At 38.7% G+C, this 16,532-nt stretch overlaps 1 protein-coding gene across 2 annotated transcripts in view; it reads left to right on the plus strand.

The window, feature by feature from the left end:
• The window catches only part of ABCA1 (ATP binding cassette subfamily A member 1), a 110,042-nt gene that overhangs the window by 73,794 nt on the left and 19,716 nt on the right, over positions 1-16,532 (plus strand). Inside the window, exons 12-30 of one of the 2 annotated variants that reach the window (XM_063455214.1) lie at positions 2,948-3,145; positions 3,663-3,868; positions 4,317-4,493; positions 4,965-5,187; positions 5,908-6,129; positions 6,422-6,626; positions 7,157-7,270; positions 7,777-7,948; positions 8,466-8,597; positions 10,681-10,820; positions 11,281-11,418; positions 11,624-11,844; positions 12,558-12,698; positions 13,064-13,136; positions 13,559-13,761; positions 13,984-14,032; positions 14,178-14,291; positions 14,704-14,852; positions 15,520-15,644. In XM_063455214.1, coding sequence (XP_063311284.1) covers positions 2,948-3,145; positions 3,663-3,868; positions 4,317-4,493; positions 4,965-5,187; positions 5,908-6,129; positions 6,422-6,626; positions 7,157-7,270; positions 7,777-7,948; positions 8,466-8,597; positions 10,681-10,820; positions 11,281-11,418; positions 11,624-11,844; positions 12,558-12,698; positions 13,064-13,136; positions 13,559-13,761; positions 13,984-14,032; positions 14,178-14,291; positions 14,704-14,852; positions 15,520-15,644 — 3,002 coding nt within the window. The remainder of the gene's footprint in view (positions 1-2,947; positions 3,146-3,662; positions 3,869-4,316; positions 4,494-4,964; positions 5,188-5,907; positions 6,130-6,421; positions 6,627-7,156; positions 7,271-7,776; positions 7,949-8,465; positions 8,598-10,680; positions 10,821-11,280; positions 11,419-11,623; positions 11,845-12,557; positions 12,699-13,063; positions 13,137-13,558; positions 13,762-13,983; positions 14,033-14,177; positions 14,292-14,703; positions 14,853-15,519; positions 15,645-16,532) is intronic. The other variant, XM_063455215.1, reaches the window with a different exon arrangement.

Consider the following 16,532-nt stretch of genomic DNA (forward strand, 5'->3'; position numbering starts at 1 on the left):
TAGTCACCCACCCCCCACCCAAATAAAAAATGCCCCTACCTACCCCCCTCACCCTAAAAAATAGTGAGGGGGGAATAAAATTGCTAACCTGTAAAGTAAAATTAAACTTACCATTCGACGTCTTCTTTTTTCTAAAATCTTCATTTTTCAGCCCCAAAAAAGGCCAAATAAAAAACCATCATAGCCGTCGAACTAAAAATAAAATAAAAAACCCGAGCGCAAAAAAAAAAACCCGACGAAAAGAAAAAACCCGAGCGCACAAAAAAATAATCCATCTTCACCCATGGAGGGCTCCGCGCAGACTGAGCTCCGCAGGGCGGGGCAAGGCTTATAAAGCCTCGCCCCGCCCTGCAATTAGCCTAAGAACACTCTGATTGGTGGGTTTAAGCCAATCAGAGTGCTCTTTGTCATTTTACAAGCGTGGGAAAGTTCTTTGGAATTTTCCCACGCTTGTAAAATGACACAGAGCACTGTGATTGGATGGCTTGAAAGCCATCCAATCACAGTGCTCTGTGTCATTTTACAAGCGTGGGAAAGTTCTTTGGAACTTTCCCACGCTTGTAAAATGACACAGAGCACTGTGATTGGATGGATTTAAAGCCATCCAATCACAGTGCTCTGTGTCATTTTACAAGCGTGGGAAAATTCCAAAGAACTTTCCCACGCTTGTAAAATGACACAGAGCACTGTGATTGGATGGCTTGAAATCCATCCAATCACAGTGCTCTGTGTCATTTTACAAGCGTGGGAAAATTCCAAAGAACTTTCCCACGCTTGTAAAATGACACAGAGCACTGTGATTGGATGGATTTAAAGCCATCCAATCACAGTGCTCTGTGTCATTTTACAAGCGTGGGAAAATTCCAAAGAACTTTCCCACGCTTGTAAAATGACACAGAGCACTGTGATTGGATGGCTTGAAATCCATCCAATCACAGTGCTCTGTGTCATTTTACAAGCGTGGGAAAATTCCAAAGAACTTTCCCACGCTTGTAAAATGACACAGAGCACTGTGATTGGATGGATTTCAAGCCATCCAATCACAGTGCTCTGTGACACTTTACAAGCGTGGGAAAATTCCAAAGAACTTTCCCACGCTTGTAAAATGACAAAGAGCACTCTGATTGGCTTAAACCCACCAATCAGAGTGTTCTTAGGCTAATTGCAGGGCGGGGCAAGGCTTTATAAGCCTTGCCCCGCCCTGCGGAGCTCAGTCTGCGCGGAGCCCTCCATGGGTGAAGATGGATTATTTTTGTGTGCGCTCGGGTTTTTTCTTTTTCGTCGGGTTTTTTTTTTGCGCACGGGTTTTTTATTTTATTTTTAGTTCGACGGCTATGATGGTTTTTTATTTGGCCTTTTTTGGGGCTGAAAAATGAAGATTTTAGAAAAAAGAAGACGTCGAATGGTAAGTTTAATTTTACTTTACAGGTTAGCAATTTTATTCCCCCCTCACTATTTTTTAGGGTGAGGGGGGTAGGAAGGGGCATTTTTTATTTGGGTGGGGGGTGGGTGACTAGGGGCTTGGGCACCCCTAGTCACCTTGATGGGGGGGGGGGGGAATTTACTTAGTGCCCCCACCCGCCGCCCAGGGGTGGGGGCGGGGGGAGGACAGTAGGTCCCCCCCCATTATCGTTATGGCCCCCACCCGCCGCCCAGGGGTGGGGGCCGGGGGGGGGGGAAGGACAGTAGACCCCCCCCCCCCCCTTATTACTATTATGGCCCCCACCCGCCGCCCAGGGGTGGGGGCCGGGGGGAGGACAGTAGGTCCCCCCCCCCCCTTTTTTCCATTAGGGCCCCCACCCGCCGCCCAGGGGTGGGGGCCGGGGGCTGGAGGACAGTAGGTCCCCCCCCTTATTACTATTATGGCCCCCACCCGCCGCCCAGGGGTGGGGGCCGGGGGGTGGAGGACAGTAGGTCCCCCCCCCCCTATTACTATTATGGCCCCCACCCGCCGCCCAGGGGTGGGGGCCGGGGGGTGGAGGACAGTAGGTCCCCCCCCCCTTATTACTATTATGGCCCCCACCCGCCGCCCAGGGGTGGGGGCCTGAGGGGAGGACAGTAGGTCCCCCCTCATTCCCATTATGGCCCCCACCCGCCGTCCAGGGGTGGGGGCCGGCGGGGGAGGACAGTAGGCCCCCCGTCCCCCCCTTATTACCCTTTTTTTTTTTTTTTACAGTGAGCAGCCACAGGCTGCTCACTGTTTAGTGGACATGCCCCTACTCGCGATATAGCGAGTAGGGGCATTGGGGAGATTTTAATCTCCCTTGTGCTATTATGGGGGTCATATTGACCCCCATAGAGTGAGGGGGGGACCTGGGGGGCTTATGAAGTGGTGGGGAGCTCTGCTCCCTGCCGCTTCTATAGTTACATATTACAAGGAGGGAGCTGCACGCCGGTAGCTCCCTCCTTGTAATAAACTGAACGAACAAACTAACACGGATACACAGTGTTAGTTTGTTCGTCTGATTTTTTCTATTCATTCATTCGTCTGTCTGATGAATGAATGAATAGGTGAAATTCCCGTTCGCATGTCCAGGTGTTTCACTGGGCATGTGCGGGAATCTCACAGTCTGTGTAGTGTGGGTAGATGACGTGTCCCATAGGGACTTCACCTACCCACACAAAGATGGCGGCGCCCTGAATAAAGATCGGGCAGAAAATAAAGAATAAAAAATAGGTAATGTGGGGGGCATAGGGGCATTTGGGGGTGACTAGGGGGTCGATTGGATGTAGTTGAGGCGGGAGGGGGGTTAAAAAAAAAACGGAATTCGGCATGACAGTGCCGCTTTAAAATCTAAAGTTAAATATGAAATAATTTGAAAAGCTTATCCAATAATATTAAACCAAGGCAAATACGAGTGAATGACAGCAGGTGAGCTATGAATATTTGATAGACAAAATGAGTCCAGAGCTAAAGATATGTGCTTTGTCTCCGTCATGCCCACAGACGTTTCTGACTAATAAAGGCAGCAAACACTTCTTGGATCGTCAGCTTAACTCAACAGGATGGACAACTGAAGATCTCTCTAGATTCCTGGCCAAACAGCCTAGAGATGAGTCAGAGGATAGTGGATCTTATTATACCTGGAGGGAGGCCCTCAATGAAACCGACCGTGTTATTTTAACCATGTCAAGATTTATGGAGGTGGGTGTTTATATTATGGATTACAATAATGTGCTGAAAGTAGCAAAAGTGGTAGTCACATAAATATCACAAAACCCCTTTCTTTCTTTCCATTGTTACCATATGTGTGAAGGTGTGGATCAACAGGTTATATGTAATATAACTTCAAATTAGCCACTGCATGTGGTATAAAGACTTCCTTTACAAAGTGTGAATTATATAGATATATAAAATCATCATGTATGCAAAATGAGACATTTTCTTCAACTTAGAATTTATTTTCCTATTATCTGTCTGTGATGTGTATATATGCATAATAATATGTAGACAGCAAGCTATTTTCTTGCTGTTAGAGCTATCTTTATTTAGCTCTTCCTTTGATATATACCTATAAGGTCACTAATTTTTTACTTACTGTACGGAACGTATTTGCAGAGATGGAGTCCTGTTCTCCAATTTTGCCCCCTTTGCTTTAAATATATAATATATTAGTGTTGACATCTATTGGTCTTGAAATTAATTATCCATATATTTCCAGTGTGTCAACTTAGACAAGTTAGAACCTGTGGATTCTGAAGATCAACTCATCGCCAAATCATTGGAACTTCTCAATGAAAGGAAGTTCTGGGCAGGTGTGGTCTTCATGGACATTCCGTCTGATAGCACAGAGCTCCCTCACCACATCAAGTATAAAATCAGAATGGACATTGATAACGTGGAGAGAACAAACAAAATTAAGGATGGGTGAGTGATGTATATGTAATTCACTTTTCTCAGTGCAAAACCTTATCCCAAGGGCAGAGTTCATTTCGAATTCCCATGTGATCAATAGAAATCATCAGATATTGCATACTTTACAGCAGGCTTTCTGATAACTTGAATGAAAGTTAGGTTAGGAAATTATTCACCATTACATCAATGTATGTTTCCCTTTTATTGCACTGAATTTGGTACTGATGATTCTATATATTAATTCCAGCAATCAGTTTGATTTTATCTCCTTAATAACACCAGATAAAAGTGTTCAATATCGGTTAACAGTATATGAAATATTGCAAGCTCTGCCATGACTGTTTTATTTTGGAATTATGTAAAATAAAAGCTGCTTCAATTGTATTAATATTTTACGATGATAAGTATACTATGTGAAACGTCGATGTTCTTATATTGTTCCATTTGATGTTCCTTTTAGTTACTGGGATCCTGGTCCTCGTGCAGATCCATTTGAAGACATGCGCTATGTCTGGGGAGGCTTTGCTTATCTTCAAGATGTTGTTGAACAGGCCATTATTAGATTGCAAACAGGGACAGAAAAAAGAACTGGCGTTTACGTACAGCAGATGCCATACCCGTGCTATGTAGATGATATGTGAGTGCTGGAATTTTACTTTTTTTTAATGTATTTAACTTTAAATTTTACCTGAGGAAAAAAAAAAGTTAGATGGAAGACTGATGTTTTTTGCAGCTCTAGACATGCTGAATCTGCACCTTAAAGAGGAATACAAGTTACAGTGTTTGATAAACAGTGTCAGAGTTACTCCAGAAGTATCCGTAGACATAAATATTACATATCACAGTGCTCCTACAAGAAAATAATAAAATGAAAGAAATTATGGTAGGGAAACTAGCTAGGGCATAGACAAACAAGACAATGGAAATCTCCAATTCATCACCATGTATTGGATTTCTGCTTTATTATTTACAATAATGCACACATAATGTGGACACATTTTCACATTAACATTCTAATCTACATAGATAATGTATATAGATACACAGATGTATTATCATGCACAAAGCTAAGTCAAGTCGGATATTTAATCCATTGTATTTTTTTTAGATTTCTACGTGTCATGAGCCGATCTCTGCCGTTGTTTATGACCTTGGCATGGATTTATTCAGTTGCTGTGATCATTAAAGGGATTGTGTATGAGAAGGAGGCCCGTTTGAAGGAGACTATGAGGATTATGGGGCTGGATAATGGCATTTTGTGGCTAAGTTGGTTTATCAGCAGTCTCATACCTCTTCTCATGAGTGCCGGCCTCTTGGTCATGATCCTAAAGGTAATACACAGGCATTTCAATTATTTTATTTTAATAATGATTTTGGAGTATTTAAAATACATTGATTGAATACACCAAATGGACCATATTCTAACTTTTTCCCTCTGTCACTAGTTATAAAATGGTAACTATTGAAACCATTTATTATACGAAAGATTAACAAATCCAGGTTTAATCTATAAAGGATGTATGAGAATGTATATATTGACACTGTGTTTTATAAACAGAAACGATAGTATTATATCATCTTTAGTCACAAACCTATAATGTTTTGGACTATTGGCATAAAATCTCCATCCATCAGCCAGACCAGATGCTTTTGGCTGGCTAGATGATAGGGTTTGTTGTCCTTAATGATGTATTAAGAGGTGGAGTGATACATTAATACATTTTGCCCCATTGATGGCTATGCCTCTGTTCCTCCCATTGGGTGTCTCTTTGTCTACTGAGTGTTGAACGGAGATCTCTGTTCCAATGTGTTCTGTCATGTAGAAACACGTGCCATCTGTAATGTAAAAACTGAGAGCAAGCCTGTGGTAGATCTCTTGATTTCTTATCTAGATCATCAGCAATATATGTGGTTACAGAGCTCTCAGGCACCCTATAACATGAAGGCACATGAATTATCCATTTTAGTTCCTCACTAATTGTTCATCAATATTTAAGTGTCTCTGTCTTTATTTTTAACCTGTAACTCTTCTCTTGCTGTCTCTTTATCAGGTGGGCAATCTGCTGCCATACAGCGACCCGAGCGTGGTCTTTGTGTTCTTATCTGTCTTTGCGGTGGTGACCATATCCCAGTGCTTCCTCATAAGCACTATATTTTCCAGAGCCAACCTGGCTGCTGCCTGCGGTGGCATCATCTATTTTACTCTTTATCTGCCCTATGTGTTGTGCGTTGCTTGGCAAGACTACGTGGGCTTTACACTGAAGATATTTGCTGTAAGAAACTATTCATTTTAGTAATTTACCAGTATTATTGTAAATGTTTAGCTGTAACCCAGCAGTACTAATCAGTGAATCTTCTCATCTCATCATCATCATGTCCGTTCTCCAGTTTATTCTAATGTACCCCACTTCCTTTACAATGGATGTTACATGGCCATAGAAATTGAAATGACCTTTCAACCCGCAAATAATAGTCTGAACTAGAAAAGAATTGCACTTGTAACTTCTCCCTATAAATGCACATTTCCTTTGTTCTAATTTTAAAATCTGAACTGGTTTCATGCAGAGCTTCCTGTCTCCAGTTGCTTTTGGATTTGGCTGTGAATTCTTTGCCCTCTTTGAGGAACAGGGAGTTGGAGCACAGTGGAGTAACCTCTTAGAAAGTCCTCTAGAAGAAGATGCCTATAACCTCACAACATCAGCATTCATGATGCTTTTCGACACTCTTTTGTATGGAATTATGACCTGGTACATTGAAGCTGTCTTTCCAGGTAAAATCCCAAATAGTAGGATAACTCAGAAACATTTCTTGTAGAAAATCTGCCTTGTTTGTAATACCCTGATAAGATATATCAGAAAATCGTCGTTTTAGGTCATGTCCAATCATCATATGCTTGGAGGACTGGAGAACATAAATTGTTCAGCAACATCTGGAAGGCCAGAGTTTGGGGAAGCTTGCTTTAGTATTTTGTATGTAGCATTTCGCAGACTTTAATTAAGATATTCAATTTATGTTCTCCAGTCCTACGGACTGTCTATTGCAATTAAAGGGAAAATGTTTTATAATAATGCCAAATATATTGTGAATTATGTACACCATCTGTATTTTGATAGAAGTGTAGATTTAATATTGATTTGCATTTATTCATATGTTTGCTTTATATAGTATTAAGAAAACATCATATCTGTCTCATGTATATATTCAAAGAGAACAGATGTTCTGTATCTCAAGTATGTATATTGTTTTGTACATTTAGTTACTTGGTTGGTACATTGTTTACTTTTGATGTTTCAACCTTAGGTCAGTATGGGATTCCCAGAGCTTGGTACTTCCCATTCACAAAGTCTTATTGGTGCGGGGAAGAACCCACAGTAATCCATCACCCTCGATCTTTGCAGAAGGGATCATCAGAAAGTAAGGAATTGTAAATTAATTCTAAATCCATATTGTATATTCCAAGTCAACAAAAAATACACATAATGTAAACAATTTATATTAAATACCATCTACATTTTGGTTATGGATACATTACTTTCTTACCAAAACTGATTTTTATCAGTCATGGATGCCACCTAAATTCCTAATGGTAAGCTTAAAATGCAAATGCAAATGCAATTTTAGTGTAAAATACTATTGTGAAAATCGCTGATAACAATGGTCTTCATTTCTTTTGTAACGTAAAAGATACAAAAATATATTTTGAAAGCACATAAAAGCATTTCAGTCCAATCTAGCCTTCCCATTGCTTATCTCAAGGCAACAGCTTCACTCTTGTTTTTTCTTATATCCTTGGTTATTGCATCAGTTTTAGAGCTGTGCCCCTCAATTTCTTGCTACACATAATCCCACATAATGTATAATCATGCATAATTTACCTTTTGAGAAAATTAGGAACACCTCCATGTCCCTTTCTTTTTTAGTATGCATAGAAGAAGAGCCCAGCCATCTTCAACTGGGGGTCTCCATCCAGAATCTGGTAAAGATTTATCGTAATGGCAAAAAAGTGGCAGTGGATGGTCTCTCCCTGAGCTTTTATGAAGGGCAAATCACTTCATTTCTTGGGCACAATGGAGCTGGAAAAACAACCACTATGTAAGCAACAAATTGTAACAAAATTCATTGGATAGAATAGAAATAGCAGAGCAATATCTCCAAATGAGAACTAGTGGGGTTTTCATCCAAAAATTAAGACATTTGAATTTCATTAACATGGTTAGTTTTTTATAGTCCAAAGGCAGTCTTTGAGGATACTGCTACGCTGAGAACATCTGTGGATGTTTACAAGGGCACTTTACAATTAAAACATTTTATTGAGGCTTTTAGCTATATACATTAGGGGCATCATAACCTCTAAGAGCTTCATGAATGAAATTTCCCCATTTTTAACCAGATATATATGAATACTATAATATATCTTCTTGATAAAGTAAAAATACAATAAAAGAACAGCAATAGCACTAGATCATGTAATTATTTGTAAAATCATCTTGATAACTATACTGAGGAGGTTTAACTTGTAACTGTGACAAAAGATTTAAATGCATCTTTGTTTATGTGTGCATGTAATATTTGTAATTTATGAAAATAATGGAGACTTGCATTTTTTAAGGTCCATACTAACAGGCTTGTTTCCACCAACCATGGGGACGGCCTACATCATGGGTAAAGACATCCGCACAGAACTAAGCTCTATCCGTCAGAACCTGGGTGTTTGCCCTCAGCACAATGTTCTCTTCGACATGTGAGTAATGTAGCCCAAGTTTGAAGACAATTTGTAAAATAAAGGATGCAAAGTTATATACAGATGCCATCTAGAAGTCAAGTCTAAAAATATATGGACAATCCTTCAGATTCCAACTTGGCCACACTTTCCAGTTCAGACTTACATTAGCCCTGTCTTAACCATCCACCGTCATGTTGTCAGTGTGCCTAAATGTGCCACATTGGGTGTCTGGTCAACATATAATACCCGATCATGAAAAAGATTGTTCAGTAATGCTTACTACTTATAGTAGAAGTGTGTGTGTGTGTGGGGGGGGGGGGGGGGGGGGGTTCTAATTCTGCCTGCCTAGACAAGCTATGACTTTGTACTAATTTATGAAAACTACAACTTTACACACCCATCATTGACACTGTTCTAATGGATAGAGCCTCAAGCAATAAATAATTTCAAGTAAATGGGCACAGGAAACCATTTGTTATCGAGATTACTGAGGGAGAGGGTTCTGAACTCACAAACCTATATACAGTCATGGATATGTTGAGTGCATCTGGGTGGAAAAATTTGGAATAGTTGAGCAGATAGGCGATTTGGACGTATGCAATCTTAGCAGTGTCATTATACTGCTAGCCAAAAATGAAATATTTCAGCAGTAACCCTTCATGAGCTTGTTGTCATCGATACAGAAATTCTAGGAATGCCAGTGCTATTTCACGTGGCCTGTTTAAACATGTTCTCAGAAACCTAGAATAATCTTCCAAGAGAAAATACATTTTTGCCTAATTGTCTACATGTATGACACCTACATTATTGGGTGGATATTACGTATTATATTACAGACCTTTCAAAGAGAGCATTTTCTAGAAATGACTTGAATGTTGTGCAATCTGTAAAATAAGAGGCGTACACCAATTACATATATACATTGATATCTTTTCACTTTACTATGAGTTATGGCATGTTAGGAACTGACAAAAATACCTTATGAAAAAAATCTCAGATGTGGCAAAGAATATACATACTTTATGAACCCTTAAGTCTTCTTTGCATTGGGCAATGACACTCCAGAGGAGCCTGGCCCCCGGTCACCTGCATAGAATGAAATGAAAATGGTCTGTAAAGTATTGCCCTTGTATCAGTTAAAGACACATGATTCCTGCCTACGACTTACAATGGAATAGACATTTTATCAATGTAGAGTTATTGTTTTTTATGGTGAATATGTAAAAGACCTTGATTACTTTTCTAGCTGTCTGGCTTACTTCCACTGACATAGACACAGTAATACTCCAACATAGTAAAGAAGGAGACTATATTTAAAAGAAGAAAAACTATCACAACAAGAGGACATAGTCTTAAATTAAAGAGGCAAAGGTTTAAAAATTATTTCAGGAAGTATTACTTTAGAGAGAGGGTAGTGGACACATGGAATAGCCTTCCAGCTGAAGTGGTAGAGGTTAACATAGTGAAGGAGTTTAAGCATGCGTGGGATAGGCATAAGGCTATCCTAGCTACAAGATAAGGCCAGGGACTAATGAAAGTATTTAGAAATTTGGGCGGACTAGATGGGCCGAATGGTTCTTATCTGCCATCACATTCTATATTTCTATGTTAATAAGGAGACAAGCTGGGAGGAAACACATTTATATTCATATTGACACACATACATTCTTTGTATTCTCTCACATATCCCAATCCTGATACTTTTTGTTTCTAACTACCCGTGTGTTAGATTAATAGGGTAGGATTAAAAGGGTTTAGTATTACTTAAAATGCACAGCTTTTTAGGAGCTTATTTGTCAAAAAGTCAGTTGTTGCGAGATGATAACTGTTTTGACAAATTTAGGACACACTAACCATACTGGAAAAACTCTCATTAGAAGATTAACTTCCAGCCTAGTTATTTTAGCCTAAATTAGGCAGATCAGCTGTTGATAACTCACTATTAGCAACTTTATTTTTTAAATCATCATTTGGATGTAGAGAAGGCTGCAGGGCTTTTTCCCCCACTAAATATTCATGCCAGGGTAGCTGTGTCTCTCGGACTTGCAGCGAGGCATGCAGAGATGTTTCCTCATGTGTGCCTCTGCCTGCTTTCTTCTAGGCTGACGGTGGAGGAACACATCTGGTTCTACGCACGACTGAAAGGCCTCTCAGCAGAGAAGGTGAAAGCAGAGATGGAACAGATGGTGATTGATGTTGGTCTCCCCAACAAGAAAAAGGTTAAGACAAGTCAGCTGTCAGGTAATAGAGATAATGTGATTGCAAAGTTCATGCTTCGGAGTAAACAACAAACTTTGTGTCTATGTATTGGATATTTTTTAATGGTTATTCACTAAAGTGTGAATTGTCAGGAATTCAAATTGTGACTTTTAAAGTGTTGGCCAAAATAGCCCCCCCCCCCCCCCCCCCCAAAAAAAACAAAACACTTTGCTTTGTTTCACACTTCAATTAACAACCCAAAGATGATTGGTCACCATGCAACATTCTGCCACCAAATTATTTAGATGGAGAGGTCAGGTTTATTTTATGCTTTCGATACTATGGCTTACCTTTGATCCCTCTGTATAATTAAACTGTAACACTCAGTATACATCTCAGTAGCTTTGATATTGTTTTTATAGCTTTGTTGTTCATAGTGTAAATTGTTTTGAATAACTGTTTATAATTTAAGAGAAATTGCATGTACTGTTTGTTTTTGCAGGTGGCATGCAGAGGAAGCTGTCTGTGGCTTTGGCCTTTGTGGGTGGATCGAAGGTTGTCATTCTTGATGAACCCACAGCTGGTGTTGACCCCTACTCTCGCAGAGGCATTTGGGATTTACTTATTAAATACAGACAAGGTAGGATATCACATTAAGAACAAATGTGTTTTTGCACAGTTCAGTATAGCTACATAGATAGAAAGACAGACATTAGAGAGCGAGACTGACAGACAGAGGGAGAGAGAGAGATATTCGTGTTGGCTAAATTTATTGTGAGAATATTATAATTTGTGGTAGTAGATGCTTAATTATCTTACAGTTTACTGTACCATTTTCTCCACAGGAAGAACTATTATCCTATCAACACATCATATGGATGAAGCTGACATCCTCGGTGATCGGATTGCCATCATCTCCCATGGCAAGCTGTGTTGTGTGGGTTCCTCACTGTTCCTGAAAAATCAGCTGGGCACTGGCTATTACTTGACATTAGTCAAGAGAGACACTGATTCATCCCTGAGTTCCTGTAGGAACAGCAGCAGCACTATGTCTTATCTGAAAAAGGTATGTCCTGCCTCTTTCTTCATATTATATATTCAATGCACACTGCTCTTCCTCTAAAAGAAATAGCGAGAGTCTGGAGAAAGAACAAATATGCTTTTGTACTATCATAACAATATTATTGTTCATATTGTTGTATCTGTGCAAATTTTCAATAAAAACTTTAAAACTAAACCCCCCCCAAAAAAAAAAACCAACATTATTGTTGTAGACAAACCACCTTGACATGTGCCACCAAAGCCCCAAGCTCTCCAACACATCCTGTACAGTTCTATCCTTGTGTATTATCTCAAATCTCCATTTTAGTTTCATTATAAAAGAGCTTTCATACTATATAAAATTTGAAAATTGTTTATCTCACAGCAGGGGTGCCCAAAAGGTAGACCCCCAGATGTTGTAGAACTACAACTCCCATGATGCTTTGTGTGTCTTTACATGCCTTTAGAATGAGAAGGCATCATGGAAGTTATAGTTTTAAAACATCTGGGGATATACATTTTTGCCATCCCTGTCTTCCAGTATGTAAGTATTGAAATGATTGATTCATTGTATCTAACTGTTTTGTGTGTATTTCCGTGACTACAAAAACTTCATGCTACTTTTTTAGTTAGGACATTGTGAACTTGAGCTATGGTTACTTATTCCCACATAGAGGCTTTATTCAGACTTACTTCAGTTAACATTTGGGATGACGGTACCCCGTCATTTGTGGGCAGGAAAACGTCAGGCCTGCTCCCGCTCGCAAACAGCAGGAGAGCCCGATGCTAGCAGCACCATCAGGAGCGGGGACCTCAGAAGCGGTGATTACTAAACATAACAAACATTCTACGAACCGGAAGAGAGCAGCCGAAGATAGGGTAATTATTGCTGACAAGTTCCTTTCTTAACCCTAAGCCTAACCCTTAATTCTATCCGATCATGTATTCAATTGATCATCATTTTCTGTAATCACCGCCAATGATGTCCCAGAGCTTGGTGAAGTTGCTAGGATCAGAATAAACACACAGCATCTTACTTATTGCCTCATGTGCTGTGGAAGTTTTTGCTAAAGGCTCAGTTTTCTAGATCAGAGACTAACCATTCCACTTTCTTCCTCTTCTTTGCTTGATAAATGCTTCTATATGACTTTATTTCATTTCTATCTGCCAATAAGTGTTAACTCTTTATCCCACATGAAACACTACCAAACAGAATTACGTATTTTATGTGTGTATCTTTCCAGGAGGACAGTGTGTCTCAGAGTAGCTCTGATGCCGGACTGGGGAGTGACCATGAAAGCGATACCTTGACTATAGGTAAAAAAATAAAAAAACTCACTAGAATCATGACATTACAGTCTATGCACAAACAAGTCTAATTTTGGGTAAGCTCTCTTAGCAATAGCCTCTCGTACCATAAGCTGTTGACTTGAGTGTCCATTGGCTTTAACTAATAGGAAGTACTAGGCATTTGTTACTTTTCATACTGAAAGGCATAATGGGTGGAACTTTTTTATTTTTGCTTTAGATAAGCCCGCATTCTTCATTTTTTGTACACATTTTTTTGTATATCACTTTTCATTTTGTTTCTGCTCTATAAGAAATACTGATTTATGTGTACTGTTTTTAACCATGAACTTATGCGCGGCTACAGAATTTCTAACAAATTATAAACAGTTTCTTAAAAAATGTTATATATTCACAAAAGCCTTTATTTGTTTTTCCTGGATTTCTCATAGATGTCTCTGCCATATCTAATCTTATCAACAAGCATGTGCATGATGCTCGCCTAGTGGAGGACATTGGACATGAATTAACCTACGTGTTGCCCTATGAAGCTGCCAAAGAAGGAGCCTTTGTGGAACTTTTCCATGAAATTGATGATCGTCTGACTGACCTTGGTATTTCCAGTTATGGCATCTCAGATACAACTTTGGAAGAGGTAACAGCATTAATTTGTTGAGTATTATGCACAAGGCATCAAAGCATATGAATGATTTACTCATTATCCATATCTTGCAAAGCTCTCTACGTACTTAAGCAACGACATATTTTAAAGATTTAATTGCCTTTCTGGTAAAGACTAAGTAGTTGATCAAAGTGAGATTGGTATATGCAACAAAGTGCTAACACATAAAATAAAATAAAAAACATTTTCTTCCAGATATTTCTTAAAGTAGCTGAGGACACTGGTGTGGATGTGGAAATATCAGGTAATTTAATTCTGATATTTCTTTCTATCCTATATATCATTATATCCTAGTAATTATCTGGTCAGGGATCCAGTGTTTGTGTTTGATAGACTCATAATATTATAATAATAATAATAATAATAATAATATCAAACCATGATCTTAGATGGAACCCTACCAGCTAGACGGAAGAGATATGCATTTGGAGACCATCAAAGCTGCCTTCGACCCTTTACAGAAGATGACCCTTTTGATGCCAACGATTCTGACATTGACCCAGGTATTCTTAATTAATTTGAGCTACTATATGCTTTGGACAAACTATATCTAAGCCTAAAAAAAAATCTATAATTTAAACAAAGTTATTTTAGTAAACGTGTTTCTTCATTTTATTTAAAGGTTATAGTGCATAACACAATAATAAAACTAAAGGTCTTTATTTATATAGTATTTTTCCTATGTTTACTGCCATTGTCACATTGTTTACAACATGTATGTTATGTTATCTGTTATATTAATATAAGAACCTAAGTGTTGCCCATTTGGCAGACCATTACTCACAATAACGACAAATCAGGATTAGTCTAGTCTCTGCTGTAATCAGAAAGATTTCTCTTTGTCTTTTATTGCTAATAGTCGCCATTTATGTCTGCCATGTAGAGACATTCTTTGACCAAGCTTTTTCTTTGCAGAGTCCCGGGAGACAGATTTTCTAAGCGGCATTGACGGCAAGGGATCCTATCAGGTGAAAAGCTGGAATTTAATGAGGCAGCAGTTCACAGCCCTGTTGTGGAAGAGATTACTTTATGCAAAGCGCAGCAGAAAAGGCTTCTTTGCTCAGGTAATTGAAAAATATGTTTCAAAACCTCTCCGTTCTTCAAGTTTTATTTGTACATTTGTTTAGCAATTAAAAACTTCACATAATATTTTAGCATACTCAGTCCACATAGAAATATGTATGCTATCTTTCTGTGGTAGGTGATTACCTCGCTTGGATTTGCTTTTTATTTATGAACCTATTCTGGTACCTGTTGTACTTTGCACCTTATAATTCACAGCATAGTAAGCTTAACCTTTTCATCCTTCTGATGTCACTATAACATGTAACATTAAGTTGGGTAACATGTATTAAGCATACATTAGCAAATCCATTAACATCAATTGGAAAACCAGTGAAAACGTGAAAACGTGAAAAACTAAAGCTCTTTGCATCTCTTGTGTATTTTATTATAATATTGATTGCTATGATAAACGTTGATCCATTGTAAAAATGCACAAATGGAGACATCTGCATAGTAGCATCCTTTTGTCTACTAATTGATTATTATGTGGAATATAAAATAGATGGGTAATTGCTAAGCTGTTAATGATTAATGTGGGAAAATAAATAGAACGGGTTACTACAATCACGCTTTCTTTGAAGATGCGAGCTGCGACATTTATGATTAAATACATGCATGATGTATAAAATGAATTTCTTATAACAATCTAATCTGTCTGTGTTTCAGATTGTGCTGCCGGCTGTTTTTGTTCTCATCGCACTTTTGTTCAGCCTTATTGTACCCCCATTTGGTAAATACCCCAGTCTTGAACTGCAGCCTTGGATGTATGAAGACCAATATACATTTTTCAGGTATGCCCTAGCAGACATTAACTCCTTCCTTCTAATAGCAAATGCAAGTGCTAATTTTATTTTTCTGTTTTGCCATTTGCCTTCTAGTTTTCTACAACACTGGATTTCAGCTTCAGTGAATCAAATCTAATTATGCCCCACCCTTACTTGTCCTGCAATCTGCAACACCTTCTGTAGGTCAACTTTATTTTTTGGCTGCATTATAGTAGCCAATGAAAGGGGAGAAGAAAGTCCTCTCCATTCCTTGCCTACTGAATGAAGGCAAGTCGTCTGAAGCAAATGAATGCTTTGTAGGCTGCGATAATGCCCACCAATGCCCAATTTAGTACATACACCTAGTGTGCTCCCTGTGTGTTGTTATAATAGTAAAACTTTTAGAAAGCATCATCCTAGACGTCCCATCAGATGCCTTATAAATGCCCATAAACAACTTTGTCTGAAATATTGCAAAGCAAGGGATGATGTGCAATCTCTAAAACCTTTTGTCCCTCAAACATTTATTTAAACTTCTAAATGATAAATTAAAATTGTATACATTGATATTATTATTTTTCCTTTGTGTGCTAGAAATGCATCCATGTTGCAAATAAAAAATAGTCTTACAAATTTCAGATAAGTAATGGGGTATATAACAACTTGGATTTATTACTCTATACAATTAGTGTGAAACAGTATTTATTTATATAGAGTCAAAAAACGGACAATTCTGCAAAATATTGTTCTCCGAAAAATGCTTTGTAATCACTTTTGCTCTTTGCATGTAGACATCAACCTCCTGCTCCTAAGCTGTGACTTCCTCTGTTTAAGCAGTGACTTCCTGTCACAAATCAGTTATCTTTTGTTTCCCATAAAATACCTTTTGTTTTCTATGGATTGTTAAATGCTGAT

The sequence above is a fragment of the Pelobates fuscus genome, chromosome 5 (assembly GCF_036172605.1).
Source record: "Pelobates fuscus isolate aPelFus1 chromosome 5, aPelFus1.pri, whole genome shotgun sequence".
Classification (NCBI taxonomy): Eukaryota; Metazoa; Chordata; class Amphibia; order Anura; family Pelobatidae; genus Pelobates; species Pelobates fuscus.